Source organism: Podarcis erhardii, assembly GCF_964252035.2.
Source record: "Podarcis erhardii genome assembly, chromosome: 13".
Taxonomy (NCBI): Eukaryota; Metazoa; Chordata; class Lepidosauria; order Squamata; family Lacertidae; genus Podarcis; species Podarcis erhardii.
Genome location: NC_138502.1, coordinates 1,221,901 through 1,246,860, shown reverse-complemented (window position 1 = coordinate 1,246,860; position 24,960 = coordinate 1,221,901). Strand labels below are relative to the sequence as shown.

The 24,960-nt window shown below is 49.6% G+C and overlaps 1 protein-coding gene and 1 long non-coding RNA gene across 5 annotated transcripts in view; one reads left to right on the top strand and one right to left on the bottom strand.

Moving 5' to 3' along the window:
* GIGYF1 (GRB10 interacting GYF protein 1) overlaps nucleotides 1-24,960 on the bottom strand; it is a 51,921-nt gene that overhangs the window by 12,745 nt on the left and 14,216 nt on the right. For 2 of the 4 annotated variants that reach the window (XM_081835621.1, XM_081835624.1), the window contains exons 1-16: nucleotides 18,800-18,873; nucleotides 17,813-17,910; nucleotides 17,109-17,238; nucleotides 15,426-15,521; nucleotides 12,963-13,074; nucleotides 11,848-11,959; nucleotides 11,710-11,750; nucleotides 9,750-9,983; nucleotides 9,385-9,617; nucleotides 7,805-7,967; nucleotides 7,491-7,685; nucleotides 6,521-6,678; nucleotides 5,456-5,615; nucleotides 3,747-3,913; nucleotides 2,418-2,518; nucleotides 513-617 (exon numbers count right to left, since the gene is read on the bottom strand). In XM_081835621.1, coding sequence (XP_081691747.1) covers nucleotides 513-617; nucleotides 2,418-2,518; nucleotides 3,747-3,913; nucleotides 5,456-5,615; nucleotides 6,521-6,678; nucleotides 7,491-7,685; nucleotides 7,805-7,967; nucleotides 9,385-9,617; nucleotides 9,750-9,983; nucleotides 11,710-11,750; nucleotides 11,848-11,959; nucleotides 12,963-13,074; nucleotides 15,426-15,521; nucleotides 17,109-17,238; nucleotides 17,813-17,847 — 2,042 coding nt within the window. In that variant the 5' untranslated portion in view covers nucleotides 17,848-17,910; nucleotides 18,800-18,873. Of the gene's footprint in view, nucleotides 1-512; nucleotides 618-2,417; nucleotides 2,519-3,746; nucleotides 3,914-5,455; nucleotides 5,616-6,520; nucleotides 6,679-7,490; nucleotides 7,686-7,804; nucleotides 7,968-9,384; nucleotides 9,618-9,749; nucleotides 9,984-11,709; nucleotides 11,751-11,847; nucleotides 11,960-12,962; nucleotides 13,075-15,425; nucleotides 15,522-17,108; nucleotides 17,239-17,812; nucleotides 17,911-18,799; nucleotides 18,874-21,379; nucleotides 21,656-24,960 lie in introns of those variants that run through there. The other 2 variants (XM_081835622.1, XM_081835623.1) reach the window with 2 other exon arrangements.
* LOC309326848 overlaps nucleotides 18,987-24,960 on the top strand; it is a 101,409-nt gene continuing 95,435 nt past the window's right edge. The window contains exon 1 of the long non-coding RNA XR_014150387.1: nucleotides 18,987-19,110. This is a non-coding gene — a long non-coding RNA (uncharacterized lncRNA). The remainder of the gene's footprint in view (nucleotides 19,111-24,960) is intronic.

The window sequence follows — 24,960 nt, the reverse complement described above, 5'->3', positions numbered from 1 at the left end:
CCCAGCCAGAGGGGAGGGGTATAAATAATAAATTATTATTATTATTATTATTATTATTATTATTATTATTGGGACGCGGGTGGCGCTGTGGGCTAAACCACAGAGCCTAGGGCTTGCCAATCGGAAGGTCGGCGGTTCGAATCCCCACGACGGGGTGAGCTCCCATTGCTCGGTCCCTGCTCCTGCCAACCTAGCAGTTCGAAAGCACATCAAAGCGCAAGTAGATCAATAGGTACTGCTCCGGCGGGAAGGTAAACGGCGTTTCCATGCGCTGCTCTGGTTCGCCAGAAGCAGCTTAGTCCTGCTGGCCACATGACCCGGAAGCTGTACGTCGGCTCCCTTGGCCAGTAAAGCGAGATGAGCGCCGCAACCCCAGAGTCAGACACGACTGGACCTAAAGGTCAGGGGTCCCTTTACCTTATTATTATTATCACTGGGCTGACAGTGAGGAGCTTGGGAGAAGGGTGACTGGGAAGCCTCCTTCCCTGGGACTCCGGGGCCCCAGGCCTCACCTTGGCTTGAGAGCTTGTAGCTGCTGCAGGAAGGCGGTGAGTTGTTGCTGCGTCAGGTCCCCCGCCGCCACCTTCTGCTGGAGGGAGCACTGGGCATACTGCCTGCTGTGGGGGGAAAGGAAAGGGGGATGGCTGAGATGACTGGCAGAATCCGGGACCAAGGAGAAGAGTTGGTGGAAGAAGATTGGAAAAAATTTAAACTTTATCTTCAAAAATATTGTAAAATTAAGGATTGTTAGAAAGATGTTGGGAAAAGAAAATTACCATATTTTTCTTTCTATAACACGCAGATTTCTTCTCCTAAAAAGGAAGGGGAAATGTCTGTGCGTGTTATTGAGCGAATGTGGGGGGGGGGGTCCCCTGGAGCCGACTAGGGGAGCGCAGGAACAAAAATCAGCAAAAATCAAATCGCGCGTTGCGTCGGAGAAGCGAAACCTGAAAAGAGGAAGTTGCTGCTTTCCTGCATTCTGCCTCAGGGTCTTACTGCCCACCCGCTTGTGTTTCCTTGCTGTGTTTGCTCAAACGGAACAAAGAGCAGGCAAATCCCCTCCCCTCCAGGCAAGCAGAGGGGAAAGCAGAGAGGAACTCTCCTTGCTCCTCACAGGCAGCCAGAAAACATGCAGGTGAGAGAGAGAGAAGGGGGGGGCTGGCTTGGGTGGGGGGGACTTTTGCCTTCCTTCCCCTCACCCCTTTAAACCCCTCTCCTGCATTCTTAGCCAGCTGCTTCTCTGCACACCGCTCTCGTGCTCCTTGTCCCTTCTGTGTTTTTCCTTCCCTCCCCACTTAAAATGTAGTTACAAAACATGGATCCACATGGATCCTCAGGATCTTTGGATTGGGCCACCCCAAATTCACCATCAGATCACATAGCATGTCCATGGCTACAGCCTGCCTCCCAAAAATCACGCACCCACTGTTGCCTGGGGCTGCAATGGTGCAAAAACGTGGTTAAAAGGCATGGATCCACACGGATCCTCAGGATCTTTGCATTGGGTCACCCCAAATTCACCATCAGATCACATAGCATGTCCATGGCTACAGCCTGCCCCCCCAAAATCACGCACCCACTGTTGCCTGGGGCTGCAATGGTGCAAAAACGTGGTTACAAAGCATGGATCCACATGGATCCTCAGGATCTTTGCATTGGGCTACCCCAAATTCACCATCAGATCACATGTCTGTGGCCACAGCATGAAGCACAAAAATGATACATCCACTGTTTCATTCAGAATTTTTTTTCTTGTTTTCCTCCTCTAAAAACGATGTGCGTGTTATGGTCAGGTCCGTGTTATAGAGCGAAAAATACGGTATGTGGTTTTGGTAGAAAAGATATAAAGGATTTAGTAAAAATGAATTGGTGTAAGAGAGAAGGTAAAATTATAATATGTTAAGATAAATTATTAGGATAAAAACAAAGTCGGAAGGATTTGCTGGAATATTTAATTGAATTAGAATACAAAAATGGGAGGCGTGAGGAAGCCAAGGAAATAAGTGAATGTAAGTAAGCGAGCTAAAGGTTTGACTTGTTTTTTATTTCTTTTTTTTAATCTGTTTTTTTTATGATGTTTGTTTTTTCTTTTTATATATATGTATTGTTTTTTCTTTTTCTTCCTTGAGTGTTTCCTTTTCCTTTTTTTTTCTTTTGTAACCTTTAAAACCTTAATAAAAATCTATTTTTTTTAAAAAAGGAAAGGGGGAGAAGGGGTGTCAGGAACCCACCTGCTGCTCGCGAAGTAGCAGCTCTGACCTCCTGAGATCGGCGTGCGCCCCCTCCCATCACCCCCCATGGAACAGCCCATCAGGCGGAGGCAAGGATACACCTAGGCCTTCCTCCCTCCCTCACTTTTTTTGCAAGGGAATCAACCTTCAAGGGAACCACGGCAACCGCCCTGCGAGGTAGGCTACCTGTTGACGAGCTGAAGCAGCTGTTGGTGCTGGAGCTGCTGGTAGAGGGCAGCGGTGGCCAGCTCCTGCTGCTTCTTCAGGCGCTCCTGGTCCATGTTTCCCTGGGCAGACAGGAGAAGACACAAAACCAGCCCAGGTCACAAGCCGAGGGAGTTGAGGAAGGGAGAGCGGCTCAACAGGCGATGGCTTGGTACAGTGGTGCCTCGCAAGACGAAAAGAATCCGTTCCGCAAGTCTCTTCGTCTAGCGAAGCAAGCCCATTGACGGCTTAGCGGATTAGCGCTATTACTGGCTTTTCGCGGCTTTTCGCGGCTTATCGGGTAAGCAGCTTAGCGGCTTAGAAAAAGGGGGGGGGAGGGAAAAAAACCCGCAGGAACTCGCAAGACATTTTCGTCTTGCGAAGCAAGCCCATAGGAAATTCGTTTTGCGAAGCACCTCCCAAACGGAAAACCCTTTCGTCTAGCGAGTTTTCCATCTTGCGAGGCGTTCGTCTTGCGGGGCACCGCTGTATAGCGTCTCCGTCACCACCACCGTTTAAATGTGTATGCAGTGGTGCCTTGGTTCTCAAACGCCTTGGTACTCAAACAACTTGGAACCCAAACACTGCAAACCCGGAAGTAAGTGTTCCAGTTTGCGAACTTTTTCCGGAAGCCGAACGTGCTCCTTTTGAGTGTTACGCTTCCAATTTGAGTGTTATGCTGAGGTCTGTATGTTTGTGCTATTTATTTTGTGTTTTTGTGGCGCTTTTGTTTTGTTTTTGTGACTGTGTGGAACCCAGTTCAGCTACTGATTGTGTGACTGCAGTACATTGTTTATTGCTTTCATCTTACGGATCAATGGTCTCGTGAGACTGCAAAATTCATGTTAAACTGCTGTCATAGGGTTGTTTTTAAAAGTCTGAAATTGATTACAGTGGTACCTCGGGTTGCATACGCTTCAGGTTACATACGCTTCAGGTTACAGACTCCGCTAACTCAGAAATAGTACCTCGGGTTAAGAACTTTGCTTCAGGATGAGAACAGAAATCGCACAGTGGCAGCGGGAGGCCCCATTAGCTGAAGTGGTACCTCAGGTTAAGAACAGTTTCAGGTTAAGAACGGACCTCCGGAACGAATTAAGTACGTAACCAGAGGTACCACTGTAATCCATTTTGCATTACTTTCTATGGGAAAGCGCACCTTGGTTTTGGAACGCTTTGGTTTTGGAACGGACTTCCGGAAAGGAGTAAGTTTGAGAACCAAGGCACCGCTGTACTGCCCTCCATCCGTCGATCTCGGTTAAAAACACAAAAACCTCGCCTCCCCCCCCATCCCTTCCCTGGTCCTCTCACCAGCAATGGGGGTGGCGATGGACCCGGAGCGAAAGGCACTCTTCCCCACATCTTAATGACTTCGCCCAGCGGCTGGAAGCCCTCGTCGCAGCCTCGCTTCACCAGCAGGGACATGGTGAAATAGCCCGCCTGGAACCACTCAGCCATCTCTTGAGTCGTGAAGGGTCCTGGCGAGAAAGGAAGGAGCAGGTCAGTGATCCGAGGGGGGAGAATTGGGGCTGCGGGTGCAGAAAAGCCGCTGTGCTATACACACACACACACACACACCCTTCCTGGCTGCAAAGCTCACCTCCCCCCCCCCCAATTTTTTTTTTATCAATTTCCACATTTATAACAGAAATAACATACCAAACACACAAACGAAAACACATTACAATTCTAAAGAAAAGGGGGGGGGGACACTTCCAAGACCTAATTTAACTTTCATTGTTAAATGATTTCCTCAAATCCCCCCTAACGGAATTTCATTGTATCACCTTGTAACAGTTCTCCAAAATCATATTTCTAATAAAAATTATCTCCTTCGATTTACTATCCTCTTCTGTTTGATTGGTATTCTAATCCTTAATGCTTTACAATTAACTCTTGTTCTAATCCTAAACCTGTTTGATACTTTCAAATCTAATCCTAAACCTGTTTGATACTTTCTTCTATCTTATGTTACAATATTTGGCTAGATATACTTTAAATTGCTCCCAGTCCTCTTGATACTCCTCTTCTTTCTGGTCACGGATTCTTCCAGTCAGGTCAGCCAGCTCCAAAAAGTCCAACATCGTAATCTGCCATTCCTCTATTGTTGGTATTTCTTCAGATTTCCAATTTTTAGCTAATAGCAGTCTTGCCGCTGTTATTGTTGTTTTTTAGTCGTGTCCGCCTCTTTGTGACCCCCTGGACCAGAGCACGCCAGGCCCTCCTGTCTTCCGCTGCCTCCCGCAGTTTGGTCAGACTCATGCTGGTAGCTTCAAGAACACTGTCCCACCATCTCGTCCTCTGTCCTCCCCTTCTCCTTGTGCCCTCCATCTTTCCCAACATCAGGGTCTTTTCCAGGGAGTCTTCTCTTCTCATGAGGTGGCCAAAGTCTTGGAGCCTCAGCTTCAGGATCTGTCCTTCCAGTGAGCACTCAGGGCTGATTTCCTTCCGAATGGAGAGGTTTGATCTTCTTGCAGTCCATGGGACTCTGAAGTGTCTCCTCCAGCACCAGAATTCAAAAGCATCCATTCTTCGGCGATCAGCCTTCTCTACGGTCCAGCTCTCACTTCCATACATCACTATATCACTACCTTGCTGCTTTTAAAATGGTAAAGGGACACCTGACCATTAGGTCCAGTTGAGACCGACTCTGGGGTTGCTTTACTGGCCGAGGGAGCCGGCGTACAGCTTCCAGGTCATGTGGCCAGCAGGACTAAGCCGCTTCTGGCGAACCAGAGCAGCACACGGAAACGCCGTTTACCTTCCCGCCGGAGCAGTACCTATTTATCTACTTGCACTTTGTCGTGCTTTTGAACTGCTAGGTGGGCAGGAACAGGGACCGAGCAATGGAAGCTCACCCCGTCGCGGGGATTCAAACTGCCGACCTTCTGATCGGCAAGCACTAGGCTCTGTGGTTTAACCCACAGCGCCACCCGCGTCCCACGCCTTGCCACTGTAGCGGCATACAAAGACAATCGAACATCTTTTTTTGGCAATTCCAATCCTACTGCAAAGCTCACCTTGGATCTCCCCCTGGGGATCCTTGTAGAACCACTTCATGGCTGCCTCGTGGGAGAGCGGCAAGGCGGCGGCCGTATTGCGATGGTCCACGATGGTCTGGCTGAAGTGCTCCTCCTCCAGAGAGCTGTCCTGCAAGGATGCCACCATCTTTTCCGCTTCCTGGGGGGGGGGATGGAGGGGAAAGGGGGCAGGGAGGGTTGGGGGAGAAATGCGCAAGGAGATGATGCGCGTCTGTTGCAAGCTTGCAAAAATGCACACTGAGAAATGCACACAACAAACCCCCCCCCCACTACTTCCAAATATTTTGCACTTTGGCAAGTTGGGCTGGATGACCTTAAGAGTCAGACACCTGGAACACCGGCTCCTAGCTATCCCACCGTCACTGAAATATTTTTGCTTCAGTATCCGCAGAGGTTTTCTTTACAAACCTGGTATGCGTTAATCCAGGCTTCCTCAAACTTGGCCCTCCAGATGTTTTTTGAGACCGCAACTCCCATCTTCCCTGACCACTGGTCCTGTTAGCTAGGGAGCATGGAGTTGTAGACCAAAAACATCTGGAGGGACGAGGCTGAGGAAGCCTGTGTTAATCCGACTGCTTTTCCATGGTCATTGCTTTAAGCCACTTACCTGGTTGTGATAGGGGGCAGCTAAAAGTATTATTATTATTATTATTATTATTATTATTATTATTATTATTATTATTATTATTAATTTCCCGCCTATCTGGCTGGGTTTTCCCCAGCCACTCTGGGCGGCTTCCAAAAAAATCATAAAATACAACAGTCCGTCAAACATTAAAAGCTTCCCTAATCAGGGCTGCCTTCAGATGTCTCCTAAAAGTCTGTTATGAATCAAACCAAAGCCAAAAGGCTTGGATCTTGACCTAGTAATTCGGGGGGTGGGGCAGCCCCCGCCTTAGAAAGAAGATTCAGAGCTTCTGCACTGAATGTGGGAGCCAGCCACGAAAACATGTTTGCTGCAACCAACCAGCCAAGGCACACAAGCCAGAGTCCAGGCGCGATCCCATGCAGAGTGATTCCCTTGGCCCTGCGACCCCCGCTCACCTGCTGCAGGTGGTTCATCCCGTCCTCATCCTCGTTGTCCCCAACTGTGAATTCAGTAGTAGCAGCAGCAGCAGTTGCGGACGAGGACGCCGGTGTGGGAAGGGCAGCCACAGCAGCCGGGGTGAGCTGAGCCGGGTGGCTGAGGAGGCACGAATCCCCTGGAGGTGGGAGAGGGGAGGGAGGGAGGAGGGTTCATTCCCTTGCACAGACCGACCCCGTCTCCGAGAGCCCCCCAAACAAGACAACAGGGGCAGAAGAGGAGGCTCCCTTGTTGGTTACAAAACCAGCCCGGCCCATTTCTGCCCCTGCCAACCCTTTCCCTTGCTACCAGGTTTCCTCGTGATTTAACGGCGTTGCTGCCCGCCTTCTCCACCAATCTGCAGCAGACGGTCAAGCGGCCGCCAGTTGTGACGCCCTGGAAGCGCTAGGACAAGGGTCGGCAACCTAAGGCCCGTGGGCCGGAAGCGGCCAACAGAGGCTGTTTTAACCAGCCCACGAGCCACCCCCGAACCGAGCCACCCACTTGGCGAGTCCCTACGTGCTGTGCTAAACTGGCACAGCGCAGCGCAGGGACTCTCCATTTCCGGCATCTGGGCATGCACAGAAGCGATTTCCAGCGCCACGGACATGCGTAGATGCAATTTCTGGCGTCTGGGCATGCACAGAAGCGATTTCCGGTGCCATGGACATGCGCAGGTGCGATTTCCGGCATCTGGGCACGCCCAGAAGCAATTTCCGGTGCCACAGACATGCGCAGATGCTATTTCCGGCATCTGGGCATGTGCAGAAGCGATTTCCAGCACCACGGACATGCGCAGATGCGATTTCCAGCATTGCACTGCGCCAGTCTGGCCCACAGGGGATCTCCACAGGTGTGATCCGGCTCAGGCCTGGTAAGCCTTTCCGACTCCTGCAGGAGGAGGAGAAGGGGAGAATCGCAGGCCTCTTCCTCCCTCCCTCATCCACATACCATCGAGAACTTCCTTCTCCTTGTTGCCACCAGGCGCCAGCCCCGAGACCTCCACCTTCGATGAGACCCCCGGCGCGACACTCTCGCATTCACCCACGGGGGCAGTAGCAGTGGGGAAAGAGGGGCCCGTTCGCCACGGGGCACCGGGAGGAGCAGGCAGTTTCTCCTCCGGCACTTGCCGGGGCTCCTTCCGTTCTATGAGAAAAGGAGGGGAAGGGGTGCAGAAAGAGGTTATTTGGGGTGGGGGGGGGCTCAAGCCTACAGCCTTCCTGCCCTCTGTCCAAGGAGGAGGTTCACCTCCCCCAGCCTCTCACCTCTCTCCGGCCCCTCCTTGGCCGTGGGACTGGCAGGAACCTCCCCGCCCTCTCTCCTGTCGCCGTCCTTGGCCTCCAGCAGCTCCTCCTCCTCCTCTTCCTCTTCTTGCAGGGGCTGGAAGCTTAACTCCTGCTCCTCGAGGATCGGCTCTTTGGGGCTCTTCTGCAGAAGGAGAAGAGAAGAGACTATTGTCGGCTTTAAGAAGTCTTGCTTCACATACCTCTGTCTCTGCCGGGTCTCGCAGCAGCCATCAGCAGCCCTACTCTCCTGTAAGCACCGTGGATCTGGGCCCATAACCCTGTTGTTGGGATGCGTCCTGGGAAGCGGGGGCAATTCACAGGCTCCCAGCTGCCTCCAGCCACCGGACGGCATCCAGGCAAACTCCGGACTCCCTTGGAACAGAATCAATCAGCGACTCATATTTACAAGCATTTATTCGGCATCAGAACAAAGGACAACATGTCTACTTCCCTTCGTGTCCAAGCAAAGAACATAGGCAAAAGCTATACACGACGGAAGTTCACAGCAGACTGTGCTGGAAGTAAACAGACACGTAACATGCAACAACTCCACATGCCTGTTCCAAAAATGGAATGAAACTATATCCTAACAGAATAGTCATGTGGGGGGGGGCGGTCGGGGATACCCCTCATCACCATACACAGTCCTTATTCAGCTGGAAGGGATCCAGTTGGGAAAGGAAGGATGGCCAATGGGAAGGGAAGGAACAAGAACCAGGCCGCAAGGGAAGGAACAACCAAACCTCCAAGGAGAGGGAGAGAGAGATACCTGGCAGGGGCAATATGACCTCCTCTCACCCCAAGGAGTAAAATTTATTATTATTATTATTAATTATAATTATTATCATCCTGCTACTGCCTTTTCCCCAGACTAGGCCTCAAGACAGCTTACACAAATTTTAAAAAATACAAAAAGCTAAACAGCACATTAATATATTAATTAAAATAATAACTTAGCAAGAGTTAAAACAATACAGGGGTACCTCTGGTTGCGAACGGGATCCGTTCCGGAGCCCCGTTCGCAACAGGAGCAGAACGCAACCCGCATCCGCGATTCACTGCTTCTGCGCATGACGTCACTTTGAGCGTCTGCGCATGCGTGAGCAGCGAAACCCCGAAGTAACCCTTTCCGGTACTTCCGTGTCACCGCGGGACGCAACCTGAAAAGATTTAACCCGAAGCATCTTTAACCCAAGGTATGACTGTATTTTTTAAAAGCAGATCAAATACAATACAAATAATAAAAACAGACCGATTTAAAAACCATTTCTGTAAGGAACAATCAGCCCCCAAGGGCCTGTCGGAATAAAAGTCTTCAACCGCAGGCGGGAAAACAGTGGCTTCGAAGGCAATTAGTAAGCCAATAATAACAATCATTATCTTCTCCTCTCTCCCCCTAGATGAGAGCAGACCCGCAATGGATAAGCCCTAGATCTGTATCTGTGTGGGTGAGAGAGACAGACAGACAGACAAATGGGGGGGAAACCCCGAGCAGAGAAGACCTTTTCCCTAGCGATTTCTGGGAAAACGCTGTTGGAATCTAGAAACCTTCTGCACACCTTGAGGGACATGAAGGCCCCGGAGGAGTCGAAGGTCCCCATCTCCTCTTCCTCGTCCTCCAGGCACCACTCGGGGAGGCCGTCCTTGTCGTCCTCGAAGCTGTCGCTATTGTGCCTGTGCCGGCGCCCACTCCGCGGCTCGTCCTCCCGCTCCCGGAAGTCAAAATCAAACTTCCGCCGGCGCCCCTCTCCACCGTGCTCCCGCCAGCCCGCGGACCGAGGGCCTCCTCCGTCTGTGGGGAGAGAGGGAGGTTTGAGAGCAAACCCATTTCTCCTTCCTGCGGCCTCTGCGGGGGCCAGAACCGGACGCCGGACGCCCTCTTCCTCCTCGCTCCCCCAAGCTTGCTTCCGCCATGGGCTCTCACCTGGGCTAGCAGACCGCCAGCGCTCGCTCTCCCGCCGGGGGCCTCCGCTCTGCCGCCAGCTGCCCCCGGCCACAGCCACAGCACCGCTGCTGCCCTCTTCCTCCTCCTCGTGCTCCTCTCGGAGGGTGCGCCAGTTGTCGCTGTCCGAACGGGCAAACTCCTTGCGCCCTGGGGGAACCACTTCCTCAAACGGAGCCCGGGCTTCAAATAAGGAGAGAGACGGCGGCGGATAAGCTGGTAGAGTGCAATACGCTTAATCTGTGGGTCGTGGGTTTGAGCCCCACGTTGGGCCAAAAGCTTCCTGCGTTGCAGGGGGTTGGGCTAGATGACCCTTGGGGTCCCTTCTAACTCTATTAGGGCCATCCCGCCTCAGGGTCACCAATCAGTGGGATAGGACCTGCCACACCCAAAATGAAGGCAGCTTTTAAGCAGGGAAATTGATGGAGCTTCCATGGCTTTCTGTGTGTGACTTTCATGGAATCACAGAATTGTAGTCGCACGGGACCCCGAGGGTCATCTAGTCCAACCCCCTGAAATGCAGGAATCTCAGCTGAAGCTGTGGCAGGTGGCCATCCAGTTTTAGTTTCAGAACCTCCAATGAAGGACCTTCCAAAGTCATCCATTCCACTGTTGAAAGGTTTGTAACGGAAGTCCATTTGTTTGTTTTTTATTAGACAGGCTCCATGACCAATTATTTCAATACCCATCAAATTGAGGCTGAAGAATTAATTTGTGTCAAATCTATGCAAGCTTATATAGTAGAGACACGTTACTCATGAAGCAAAATGGGATGGCATACAGACTTCCGGTTGATCGCCTGATTAATGGCAGACGGGAGCTCTTACGGCTGAGAGAGCCCCGGCGCTTTGAAGACTGGGGTGACCGCGAGAGCGTCGTGGAACCCCGAAAAAACCTCAGATTGAGCATTCTGAGGGCCTGGTATTCCTGCGGGTACCCCTGGGCGACTCCCCCGCTCCCCGGTAAGCTCTAAAAAGAGCCCTGAGAGCGAGGCTAGGGGTCTCCAAGCCAGACTTTAGGTGCGAAGGGTCCAGTGTGGTCCTCTGAGCCCTCCCACCCAAGCCAGGATCTTACTGGCCCAGGAGCGAAAGAGTAGCTGAGAAAGATGGAGCGCAATTAAGCGCTTCCCTGGCAAGGCATATGCAAAAGGGAACTGCGTACAGTGGTGCCTCGCAAGAAGAAAAGAATCTGTTCCGCGAGTCTCTTCGTCTTGCGGTTTTTTCGTCTTGCGAAGCAAGCCCTTTGACAGCTTAGCGGATTAGCGCTATTAGCGGCTTAGAGGATCAGCTGATAAGCGGCTTAGCGGATCAGCTGATAAGCAGCTTTGCGGATCAGCTGATAAGCGGATCAGCGGATAAGCGGCTTAGCGGATAAGCGGCTTAGCGGATCAGCGGCTTAGCGGATAAGCGGCTTAGCGGATCAGCGGATCAGCGGCTTAGCGGATCAGCTGATAAGCGGCTTAGCGGCTTAGAAAAAGGGGGGGAAGGAAAAAAACCCGCAGGAACTCGCAAGACATTTTCATCTTGCGAAGCAAGCCCATAGGAAATTCGTTTTGCGAAGCACCTCCAAAACGGAAAACCCTTTCGTCTAGCGGGTTTTCCGTCTTGCGAGACATTCGTCTTGCAGGGCACCACTGTACAGGTGAGCTAGCAGAATGGTGAGAGAACTATGGAGTGCCCCACACTCCAGAACAGGCGAGTGAAGCCCCCTCTTCTGCGCCCAGCAACAAAAAGCAGCAGGCCGCTTCAGGAGGAGCATAGCTCTCCTCTGCTACCAGTAATGCCCGCAGGCTAACAACGGCTCCTCATTTCAAAGGCGGATAGCAGGACCTGTTCCCTTCCTGCACAAGGTAGGACGAAAGCTGGCGGGGGGCAAACTGCTCCTAGGACGAATCTTGCCAACCCGCTGACCACCCTGCGATCTAGGTGGGAAATCATTGTACCTCCTTCCCGTCGGATGGGCTTCTCAAACCGTCGTTCTCCTCTGCAGGAGAAGAAGAGGGTGTCAGAGCAAGGGAAGAGGGCAGCAGGTTCCCACAGCAACCCACAGACACAGCTCCCCCCCCCAGACCCCTACTCACCGGTCATCCCAACTCTGGCTACGGTGTATCTCGCGGATCCCACCGCGGCCAAACGCCCCTTCTGCCTCCTCAATGCTTCTTTGGTAAAAGCCACTCTCGCCACGGCCACGGCCTGTTTAGTTGTGGGGTGGAGAGAGGTAAGGTGTCAAAATAACATTGATTGATTGACTGCATGCATATCACATCCTGGGACGCGGGTGGCGCTGTGGGTTAAACCACAGAGCCTAGGACTTGCCGATCAGAAGGTCAGCGGTTCGAATCCCTGCAACGGGGTGAGCTCCCATTGCTTGGTCCCTGCTCCTGCCCACCTAGCAGTTCGAAAGCACATCAAAGTGCAAGTAGATCAATAGGTACCGCTCCGGCGGGAAGGTAAACAGCGTTTCTGTGTGCTGCTCTGGTTTGCCAGAAGCGGCTTAGTCATGCTGGCCACATGACCTGGAAGTTGTATGCCGGCTCCCTCGGCCAGTAAAGCGAGATGAGCGCCGCAACCCCAGAGTCGGCCACGACCGGACCTAATGGTCAGGGGTCCCTTTACCTATATCGAATCCATGTCTCCCTAAGGAGCTCAAAAATGGCAGTGTAGATGCTTCTCTCCCCTCCTCCCCTAATTCCCTCAAAAAAGGTAGGTGAGGCTGAGAGAGACACTGACCGGCCTCCAAGCTCACCCACCCAGGGAGCTTCATAGCCAATCAGGAGATTTGAACCCTGATCTCTCCCAGGTACTAGTCCGGCACTCAAACCACTGCACCAGCTTTCGGAAACAGGAACCCACTCGCCGCCTCCCCAAGGGACAGGAGGGGAAGGTGGCAAGACAGGAAGAAGAAGAGAAGAAGAGTTTGGATTTGATATCCCGCTTTATCACTACCCGAAGGAGTCTCAAGTGGCTAACGTTCTCCTTTCCCTTCCTCTCCCACAGCAAACACTCAGTGAGGTGAGTGGGGCTGAGAGACTTCAGAGAAGTGTGACTGGCCCAAGGTTACCCAGCAGCTGCATGTGGAGGAGCGGGGAAGCGAACCCGGTTCACCAGATTACGAGTCCACTGCTCTTAACCACTACCACCACACTGGCTCTCAGGAAAGGGAGCCAACCCGCCCGCCCCCAGGATGCCTCCGTACCTCGGCTCCGGGTGGTGCCTCTCCCCCGGGAGACTCCGGCCGGGGCAGCCCCAGCCCCCTTTCCCATCAGCCTTAGCACCGCAACACTGTTCACAGACATGGAGAAGTTCCTCTGTAGCAGGTATTTTTGGGGGAAAGAGAGAAAGCAGAATTTGAGAAGAGGCGGCCTCTGGATCTACTCTCTGTCAAAAGCCCGCCCCGCCATCGTGAAGACCTTAAGAACAGACTGCTTCCCTTATACAGTGGTGCCTCGCAAGACGAAAATAATCCGTTCCGCGAGTCTCTTCGTCTAGCGGTTTTTTCGTCTTGCGAAGCATCCCTATTAGCGGCTTAGCGGATTAGCGCTAGTAGCGGCTATTAGCGGCTTAGAAAAAGGGGGGGAAGGGGAAAAACTTGCAAGACTCGCAAGACGCCCATAGGGAAATTCGTCTTGCGAAGCGCCTCAAAAAACGGAAAACCCTTTCGTCTAGCGGGTTTTTCGTCTTGCGAGGCATTCGTCTTGCGGGGCACCACTGTATTCCCAGAAAAATATCTTTAAACAAACCATAAGGGCAGTGGCAACTAAAATCGACCTAAACTCGCCCGCTCGAGTGGAAACGCCTGGACTATTGGATGAGAGTGATTCACGAGAGAGCAATACAGAATCCACACAGCAATATAAGTAACTGTTTTTTTAACCCACTTGCGGAGATAACTCAGAGGTGAATGAAAAGGAAAATGAGTAACGACAAGGACTGAGAAGAGGGACTGAAAATATCATTGTAAATATGAAAGCAGCAGAAATATTCGAGGATTGGACTCCTGCCAATCAGGAAGCATGGGTACCCCCCACAAAAATTTACAATTGGGAAATAATTGGATTATATGATGTGTATTGTTATAATTTGGATCAATTGGTTTGATATGTTTAATTTGGTAAATTGAAACATAATAAAAATTATTTTTAAATAAAAAATAAAAATAAAAACGACCTAAACTCTATGTACAGTGGTGCCTCGCAAGACAAAATTAATCCGTTCCGTGAGGCTCTTCGTATAGTGGTTTTTTCGTCTTGCGAAGCAAGCCCATTGACAGCTTAGCGGATTAGCGCTATTAGCGGTTTAGCGGCTTTTAGCGGATCAGCTGATTAGCGGCTTAGGAAAAGGGGGGGAAGGGGGGAACCTGCAGGAACTCGCAAGACATTTCGTCTTGCGAAGCAAGCCCATAGGGAAATTCATTTTGCGAAGCGCCTCCAAAACGGAAAACCCTTTCGTCTAGCGGGTTTTCCGTCTTGCGAGGCATTCGTCTTGCGGGGCACCACTGTACACATCTACATGTGCGGCATTATATTTTAAACTCAAGAGAGGCCAATGAACATACATCTTATTTTAATGAATTGGCTTCTGCGCAACTTTGGAAAGCTTTGACAGAGTTACTATTAAATACAATAAACTCTGCTTGTAGAGATGGGAGACACAGAGGCATGCCAACAAACGAACGCGTCTGCATTGGGGATGTCCTGAAGTAGAGGACCTTGTGCATTACATCTTGCGCTGCCCCTTACATAATGAAGTAAGAGAACGATTTTTAGCACCTATAATGACAAGGTCCCCTGGCCAGAACCCCTCTGACATGATTTTACATCTCCTCACAGACACAGATAAGTATGGGTCCTGGCCTGTAGCACTCTTTGCAACTGCTGCTAGGAAAATTAGAGCAAATTACACAGCCAAGGTAGCCACCAACTGTAAAGGAGATGAATTTATTTGACCCTATCTAAATCAAGCTATATTCTACCTTTATCACCAAACTCCAAATATAATTGCACACTATATTAATTAACATTATTTTTAATAATTAGTGGTCATGTGATAATTTTAACTTGTAAATTTTATTGTTTAATGTCTTAATTTGTATACAGTGGTACCTCGGGTTAAGTACTTAATTCGTTCCGGAGGTCCATTCTTAACCTGAAGCACCACTTTAGCTAATGGGGCCTCCTGCTGTTGCTGTGCCGCCAGAGCATGATTTCTGTTCTCATCCTGAAGCAAAGTTCTATAACCCGAGGTAATATTTCTGGGTTAGCAGAGTCTGTAACCTGAAGCGAATGTAACCTGAGGTACCACTGTATTAAGATACTTCTATAGCTCTGTTTAGAGTAGGAAATGTCTTGATAATATAAAGGTTTTACGTTTTTTGTATCAGTCCAGTATATTTTCTTTGAATTGTTGAATGACTCTGTGTACGTTGCGGCAGCCTTTGGCCATGTGCAATAAAACTGACCGACTGCTGGGTGTGGCCAAAGGGGGCCCATCAGGTCCAGCATCCAGTGCCCCAATGGGGAACCAGGATCCAAGCGGAGAAGCAAAACTCTCCACTCCTGCCGTTTTCCAGCAACTGAGATTCAGAAGCACGGCTCCTCCGACTGTGGAGGGCACAGCCCAGCCGCTGTTGCTAGGATGCAGCCGCCGCTGCCGCTTTTACCTGTTCCTCTTCCGTTAAGGGAACCAGCGCCAGAGGCTGCAGAGGATCGTCCTGGAGAATGGCAGAGAACTCTTTATCCTGGATCTCCTCCGGGACCTGGGGAAGGAGAAGCGTGGAAAGGAAGACTTTTTTAGCTGCTGAGCCAACAGTGTGACGCGGCAGCTAAGAAAGCCAATGCAATTCTGGGCTGCATCAATAGGAGTATAGCATCTAGATCAAGGGAAGTAATAGTGCCACTGTATTCTGCTCTGGTGTCAGACCTCACCTGGAGTACTGTGTCCAGTTCTGGTCACCACAGTTCAAGAAGGACACTGACAAACTGGAACGTGTCCAGAGGAGGGCAACCAAAATGGTCAAAGGCCTGGAAACAATGCCTTATGAGGAACGGCTAAGGGAGGGGGCATGTTTAGCCTGGAGAAGAGGAGGTTAAGGGGTGATATGATAGCCATGTTCAAATATATAAAAGGATGTCACATAGAGGAGGGAGGAAGGTTGTTTTCTACTGCTCCAGAGAAGCGGACACGGAGCAATGGTTCCAAACTACAAGAAAGAAGATTCCACCTAAACATTAGGAAGAACTTCCTGACAGTAAGAGCTGTTCGACAGTGGAATTGGCTGCCAAGGAGTGTGGTGGAGTCTCCTTCTTTGGAGGTCTTTAAGCAGAGGCTTGACAACCATATGTCAGGAGTGCTCTGATGGTGTTTCCTGCTTGGCAGGGGGTTGGACTCGATGGCCCTTGGGGTCTCTTCCAACTCTAGGATTCTATGAAGCCGTCAGGAGCCCACCCAGATTCTTCCCAACCCAGCCCAACGCTCTGGCAGGGGGCGACCCCAGAGATGGGTGGGGAAAGTAAAGAAGAAACAGGAAGGGGGGAAAAGAAGCAAGCTGGAACCTCAGCAATTGCTGTTCCCTTTCAGCTTAGCAAAAGGGAAGGCACCGTGTTTCTTGCTCCACTTTTTCCCTCCTGCAAAGTAAGGGGAAATGTCTGTGCGTCTCATGAAGCGAATGCTGCACAGAGGAGGGACGTGTAAGCGGATCCTGTCTGCTTTGCTGCTTTAAAGTGAGCCAGGGAGGAGGGAAGGAAGAGGACCCATGGCCCCCATCTGTTCCCCCCTCCGCGGCTCGCTTTAAAGCAGCAAATTTAAAGCAGCAAAGCAGACGAGGATTGCCTGCTTCGCTGCTTTAAATACCGTATTTTTTGCTATATAAGACTCACTTTTTCCCTCCCAAAAAGTAAGGGGAAATGTGTGTGCGTCTTATGGAGTGAATGCAGGCTGCGCAGGTATCCCAGAAGCCAGAACAGCAAGAGGGATTGCTGCTTTCACTGCGCAGCGATCCCTCTTGCTGTTCTGGCTTCTGAGATTCAGAATATTTTTTTTCTTGTTTTCCTCCTCCAAAAACTAGGTGCGTCTTATGGTCTGGTGGTGCGTCTTATAGAGCGAAAAATACGGCAGTTTAGTATAACATTTGATTCAGAATATTTTTGTTCATGTTTTCCTCCTCTAGAAACTAGGTGCGTCTTATGGAACGAAAAAATATGGCAATTCAAAGATTGTAAACAGAGGAGAAAGTAATTCGAACCTGGGGCGGAACTTGCCCGGTCCACCCCACCGTCCGCCCCGTGGTCAAGCAGCCCTACACGCTGGGGACACGACCCCCAACCCACAACCGTGCGGCACTCACCTTGTTGTCTTTCACGTAAAGTGCTAACATCTCTTCCCGCCCGTATCGGTATTCGGCTAGCTTGTACTTTGGCATGGCAGGGGAGGGTGGGGGGGAAGTGACGCTCCCGCCACTGGAGAGAGCGCGGAGCCTGAGGAAAGAGGGGGGAGGAGGGAGGAGGTGTGTCAGGCGAACAGCAGGGAGGAGGGAGCTGTCTCGTCCCACTCAACCCCTCAGGTCCAGCAAGTCCTCCTTTCCCACTGGAGGTTCCGCTGTTTGCCCCAGCTTCCCTCTGCCCCAGAGGGCCTTCCTGGGCGCAGCACAGCCTCAAAAGACACAAACTCAGAACGGCAGATGAAATTGATGGACTATGCAGAATTGGATAAATTAACAGGAAGGATTCGAAACCTGCGGGGCCAGAGATTCTTAGAAGACTGGAGTAAATATACGAAGCATTTGAAAAGAAATGGTAATGATTACGCTAGTAGGACTGCAGGAAGTTTTGTAAGGAGGATTATCTGAAATATTGCAAAAAAGACTATGAGGAGAATGATAATTAAGAGTAACAGAGAAATTAGGAAATGCAGAATAAGTGATAAAGAACAGAAAATCATCAGAAGTGTTGACGGAAGTCTAAAACGTTGTATAAGAGAAGTTATGTTATATGATTGTTGGAAATATGTTTTAAAAAACCAATAAAAATGTATATAAAAACACACACTCACCACTCTGGCCCAAAGTTCAGTGTCTCGGCTGCCATCTCTACCACTCCTGGGCTGGCTTTCCTCTGGCGCTCGTCTTCTTTCTTCTCTTCCCCAAAAACCTGGTATTCATTGTATTCAGTTATCTATTGAATCCACAGCCCGTGTTTCCCCTCCAAAGGAGCTCAAAGTGGCTGATGTGGTTCTTCTCCTTTTCCTCGCTTAGCCCCCACAACAACCCTACCAGGTAGTTTAGGCCGACAGGAGGTGACTGTCCGTCCCACCCCGTCCCCCCCCCGACGTCACACCTAGTGAGCTTCCCGGGCCGAGTGGGGATTTGAACCCTGGTCTCGCCCAGGTCCTAGTCTGACACTCTAACCGGTGGCTCAGTGGTAGATGGAGAGGGGTGCCAAAGGACCCTTCAGGATTTAACCTCCTTCCTCCGGGCCTGTAAGACAGAGCTATTCCGCTTGGCCTTTAATTTGAATTCAGCCTGATCTTTTATTCCCCTTCCTTCCCTCCCCTTTTTATGAAGATCACCTGCTATGAGACCCCACAGCTAATTCTCCCCTGGCATCCTTGCTGGCCCAAGTAGGACCAATTCAGCCAGCTAGCCCTGGGGATTATTCAATTGATTTTTGAATTTTGAATTGTATTGTTATTCATGTTTTTATACTGTATTTTATGCTGCTTTTATAATTACCATATTTTTTGCTCTATAAGACCCGGTTTTTGAACCAGGAAGGGCGGGGTATAAATAATTTATTATTATTATTATTATTATTATTATTATTATTATTATTATTATTTAGGCAACCACAGCAAAAGGGTTTCTCAGTTTGACATAAAGTGCACTCACATCCCTACAGAGTTAAGCCAAGAGGTGGAAAGAAGGAAGAAAGGGGTCTCTAGAGAACTAGAGGGTCAGGATCCTGGGCTTCTGGGCTGGGGGTGGCTGACAGAAGAGGGGGGAGGAGGAGGAGAAGGGGGTGTTCCAAGCATGCTGCCCACCTGCGTTATAGCTTAACAAGGATCCGCCCTGGATCACCCCCTCAGGTTGGGAAGTCCAATCTCAACAGCAGGGAGGGAACCTGCAGAGAAGAGATCAACGGCATATTACGACTTGAAGCTTATTCAAACAGAAGGGCTGGTGATTTTGGGGGTGCGTTGCCCAGAAGCCTGGGGCTGGTGGCGGGTGAGGCGGGCAAACTGCCTCTGCTGCCCCTCTTTGCATGGTCTGGGTCCAGCATGCCACTGACTCGCCGGAGCAAATGTCATGAAGCTCAGCAAAAAAGATGCTTGTGCTTCAATGGCAGATGAAGGTGGTGGAATTCATGGAACTGGCTGATCTCGCGACCAGAAAGGAGAGGACTACCAAGAAGACTGGAAGAATTTTTTTTTAAATAATATTTATTAAAAATTTTCAAATATAACAGAAAAGAAAAACATCCAAATTTAAAACCTTATTTTCATTGGCATCTTCCCAGGACTTCCCCTCCCCTCCCCCTCTTGTATTCCAATTCTTTCAAATAGGTTCAGCAAATTCTTACCCCAAGTTTTAAAGTTATTATCATTAACCCAATTTAAAAAATATTTTCCCATCCCCTAAAATCGACCTGTTCCCTTCCACGAGTTCCCCTCTTTAGTATGCAATACAGATTAACATAAAAAAAATAGAAAAAAGAATAAAATGTAATTTAACACCCTTTGGATTCCAAATTTCCCTCCCCCCTTTCCCGGTTGCGTTCCCAGTGTCCGTCAATGTCTACTGTCGTCCTGGAGCTCCCACATCTAAGCCACAGTCCTTCACCAGTCCGCTTTGCCGTCTTTTTAATAGTCTTTGCCGTCTTTTGGTCATCTTTGATTTCGAATGTCCAATCTTGAAAGGGGTCTATCTTCCAACTTTGTCCAGTTCTTGTTATTCTTGTTGTTCTTGTTGTTCTCTCTTCTCCTCTTTTTTTTTCCCCCCTGCTCTCCTGCACAAATGTTCTAATTCCAAAAAGCTTGTAATTCCTCTACAGAGGCTTTGTTATTCAGGAACAAAACATTACGTCAAGTCCCTTCCATTCTTCAATAGATAAATCTATTGTCTCCTTTAGTGTAGAGACCTCTGTAGACAAAATAGTGTTCCATTTCTGCAGTTTCCCAGGAGATAAAAAGTCCTATTCAAATTCCATGCCAGCAATACTTGTAATGACCCACAGCTCCTCTAGAGGGATTATAATAACTCAGTTTCCTTCCCGATCACACCCACCAGTCAAAGTAACTTATTATTCCTTGTTTTAAACAGTTTATATCCAATTTATAACAAATGTAACCAGCAAAGTCCTCGTAACAAAGTTCTCTTTTTGTTCTTCAGTTTTGGCAGCTCCTTTGACAGCTGTCAAAACCTCTATTTCTCCTCTCCCGGCGCTCTCACGGATCGCTCCCGGGGTTTTTCGGGGGGGGGGTTGTATTTTAATTCACATTCCACTTTTCTCCTCCAGCCCAGCTTATAATTTTCCATCGCGAAATTAATAACTTTATCAAAAAAAAAGGTTGCACTCGATCTTAGTTGTCAGGTCCTTTGCTTTAGCTCCTCTACAACAGGGGGGAGGCTGACTTCCTTTTTGCACCTCCCCTTTTTAATCCAAGTTCCAATTACTCACGGGTTATTCTTTTGAGTCCAGATTTTCAATGGAAGAAGTCAGCGCTCTCCACCAAATGGCATGCGGCTTCACTCGGCAGGGGAAGCGGAGGACTCACAGCACCACCCCCTCCCTGTAACCCGCTCCGTAGCCTTTAAAAACGCTCCTTCGCGTGGTGGGGGGGGCGCAAACGGTGCCTGCCGAGTCACCATGCCCATGGGTTTCAGCGCCCATGGTTTTTGAGGGTCCCCGCGTCGCCGGCGCGGTAGAACCCAGCCCCTGCCGAGCAGGCTCCCTCCGGAGCTCGGAGGGAGTCCGCCATTCGGCGATGGCGCCAACCCGGAAGTAGACTGGAAGAAATTTAAAGACTATTTGAACAAATATTCTAATATTAAAGATATGTAACCACTTGGAAAAACCAAACAGGCCTAGGATTGAATTAGATTTAAATATCTAAATAAGAAAATGTACTATAAGAAAGGTAAAGAAATTGGAATATGACTGTAATATTGTTTTTTGAAATAATGATATTGGAAACTGCTACATTCACATTAAGAGGAAATTCAGATGGAGGAGATTAGAGGAAGTCAATTAATGCATATGAAAAAGGATTTTAATTAATTAATTGAATTTCTCTCCCCCCCCCCCCCGTTTAGGTATTTTAAGTTTGTAATTCTTTTTTTCTTTTCCTTTTCCTTTTCACTTCTCTATTGTGTTGTTGCATATTTTCTTTTGTGTTACGTTTATTGAAAATTAATAAATATTATGGGGGGGGGGGGAGGAAAGGTGCTTGTGCTTCTTCCCTGTCCCAAAAATACAACAGCGTCTGCCAACCCTGCAGCCACACAGTATGGGTGGCTCGTAGCTTTCCCTTCGGCCTGATCTGGCGTTCTATTGGGGACTCCCAGACTGAGAGAAGGAACAACAACAACAAGTAATAATAATAATAATAACCGCCCTATACCTGTAGATCTCAGGGCAGATGCTCACCCCAGCAGCAGCCCCACAGCACGCTGCCCCCTTGCCAGCAGCCACGGGGATGGGGGTCACGGCAAAGCCAAGAGCGCGGCGGGAGGTGAGGGAGAGTCGGCCTCCTTGTCTGACGCGAGCGGTCCTCCCGGCGGCGCTGCTCCCGGAGCCCCGTACGACTAGAAGCCGCAGGCGATTTCCCCAGAAGGCTGCTCGGCCTTGGGGGCCCCCGCGACACGACCTCCGCGGCTCAATTCACATCGGAGAAACTCTCTGGAAGAAGAGACAGAGGAGGGGTTGGCGTCCATGCGCTCCAGTGGGGAGCCTGCTCAGACATGTGGCTTTAGGTGCTGACCTTCAAAGCCCTAAACGGCCTCGGTCCAGTATACCTAAAGGAGCGTCTCCACCCCCATCGTCCAGCCCGGATACTGAGGTCCAGCACCGAGGGCCTTCTGGCGGTTCCTTCCCTGCAGAAAGCCAAGTTGCAGGGAACCAGGCAGAGGGCCTTCTCGGTGGTGGCGCCCGCCCTGTGGAACACCCTCCCACCAGATATCAAAGAGAACAACAACTACCAGACTTTAAGACGACGTCTGAAGGCAGCCCTGTTTAGGGAAGCTTTTAATATTTGATGTATTTTAATATTTTGTTGGAAGCTGCCCAGAGTGGCTGGGGAAGCCCAGCGAGACAGGCGGAGTATAAATAATAATTCTTCTTATTATTTATTTCAGCTGGCTGTAGGCCGACGGTATGGGGGTGGGAGATCAGGAACTGCACAAGCCGGCTCCTGCCTTGAAGAAGGTTGCTGCCCTTGGGACTTTTTAAGTTTAGACAAAACTCTCTCCTTCCTTGGAGAGGCTGGGTGGCCCGGTACCTGCCTCGGATGCTTTGGTTGAGATTCCTGCATTGCAGGGGGTGTGTAGTGGTCAGGTGGAATTACTATGAGGAATTATGAAATACGAAGCAAACCCTTGTGTCGGAGATAAAAGCACTGCGTTGACTGGGCTTGATTCATTGACAATAATTTGTGATCAAATCCCACAAGCCTCTGCATCTATGCCATTTGCTTTTTCTACACCTGACAGGCACGTATAAGCATTCTAAATACAGGCCAGTTGCTTCATCAGGCATCCTCAGTACATAAAGATAGTATAGTGGTACCTCAGGTTAAGTACTTAATTCGTTCCGGAGGTCCGTTCTTAACCTGAAACTGTTCTTAACCTGAAGCATCACTTTAGCTAATGGGGCCTCCCGCTGCTGCTGCGCCACCGGAACACGATTTCTGTTCTCATCCTGAAGCAAAGTTCTTAACCTGAAGCACTATTACTGGGTTAGCGGAGTCTGTAACCTGAAGCGTATGTAACCCGAGGTACCACTGTAGGTTATTTGATGTAGTTTCATCTTTAGATAGATCTTAAGGGTCAGGAAGGAGATAGTGAATACTGCCACCCTACCTCTCCTGTTTACCGATTGTTTATGACCTCCGGGGTTTCCTAAAAGCGTTCCTCCTTGCTTCCTCTTTTATTTACTCTGAACTACATATGCATGCTCAAGTAGGAAATAATTTATTTGTAGTTTTAACTTTAACTTTATCCCACATGGGGTTTTTTGAAATGCTCATAGGAAATCTGATTGGTTCTTACGAACACTGTGTAAAAAGTTCTTTTGTGAATAAAACGACCTGGGCCAAGGGGTGGACAGGAATTGTTATACGCACTCCTCCCGGAGTCTTGCTGGTCAAGCCTCGTGTGTATTTTACTAATCAGAGTCCAATCCTTCCTTGCTTTGGGAACGCTACAGGGTTGGACTAGATGGTCCCTGGGGTACTTTCCAAGTCTACCATTCTATGGCAAGATAGAAGTTTAAAGTTCCGCATGACATGGAGAGAGGAGAGGAGAGATTTTCCCTTCCTGCTCGCGTAACACTAGAACTCATGGGCACCTGAAAAAAGGTGAATGTAGGGGAGATTCAGGACAGGCAAAAAAAGAAAGAAAAGAATGGACTTCTTCTTCATCCAGCGTGTAGTTAACCCATGGAACTCGCTGCCACAGGAGGCAGGGATGGTGACCAACCCAGATTTTAAAAGAGGATTAGACAAATTCTATGTCTCTATATCTATATGGTTGTTGACACTCTCAAAGAACTTTAAGGAACACGTGAGACGGGACTTGCTCTTGCAGAAGGCACGCTGATTCTACTTCAGCAAGATTTTTCTTCTATACGCTTTTTAAATCTTTAACAATAATTACCGCCAGTTTTCCTGGGTCAGATACTAAGCTACTGGCCTGTAATTTCCACAATGCCCCTGGACCCCCTTCTAAAAACTGGAATTACGGTGGCTACTTTCCAGTAGAGGCTGATCATAGGGGCAAGTATTTTTGTTAGAAGATCAGCAATTTCACCTTTGAGTTCTTTTAAGAACTCTCATCTGGACCCAGCAATTTGCCAGTTTTAATGTTATCTATTAGTCTGTCTTCCTGCCAACCTAGCAGTTCGAAAGCATGTAGAAGTGCAAGTAGATAAATAGGTACCGCTCTGGCGGGAAGGTAAACGGCTCTGGTTCACCAGAAGCGGCTTAGTCCTGCTGGCCACATGACCCGGAAGCTGTACGCAGGCTCCCTCGGCGAATAAAGTGAGATGAGCGCCGCAACCCCAGAGTCAGCCACGACTGGACCTAACGGTCAGGGGTCCCTTTACCTTTATTAGTCAGTCTATCGCCTATTAATTTTGCCTCTAGAACTTCATCTCCTGTCACCACTATCTACCTCGGTTTCTCAGACTTCTTTCCTGCAAAAGTTAGTTCAGGTCCCTGGGATCAAGCAATGCCTCCCCCTCTCTTAATTTCAGGAATGTGAACATGCGCACACACACACACACACACACGACCCCTGCAGGTCAGAATCCTTCCCTCTTGTACAGTCATACATCGGGTTGAAGTAGCTTCAGGTTAAGCGTTTTCGGGTTGAGCTCCGCAGCAACACAGAAGTAACGGAATGCGTTACTTCTGGGTTTCACCGCTTGCACATGCGCAGACGCTCTAAATGACACCACGCGCATGTGCAGAAGCGGCAAATCGCAACCCGTGCACATGCAGACGCGGGTTGCATTCGCTTCAGGATGTGAACGGGGCTCCGGAACGGATCCCGTTCGCATCCAGAGGTACCACTGTACTCTGTAAAGTGACACGCCCAGCGAGGGCACATTTATTGCTATTACGAACAAATGACCCAAGACCACCAGCAAGCTTCGTGGTCAAGTGAGGTCTGACCCTGGCTTTCTGTTTCAAGCCGGATGCTCCTGAGAACAGAACCCCTCCATCTTCAGAGGTGGCGCATGCACCCGAGCCAGCAGCTGCTGGGGAGAAGCAGTAGGAAAGGGCTATGGATGTAAGAACCCGTCAGTGGGACCAAGGGCCAGAGGGAGCCCATTTCAGCCCAGCATCCTCAGAGCGGCCAACCAGATTCCCATTATGGGAAGCCAACATGCATGAGAGCCACTCTCCGATATTCCAAGGCAGACTGCCCCCAACACTAGTCATTGTTGTTGTTGTTGTTGTTGTTGTTGAGTCGTTTAGTCGTG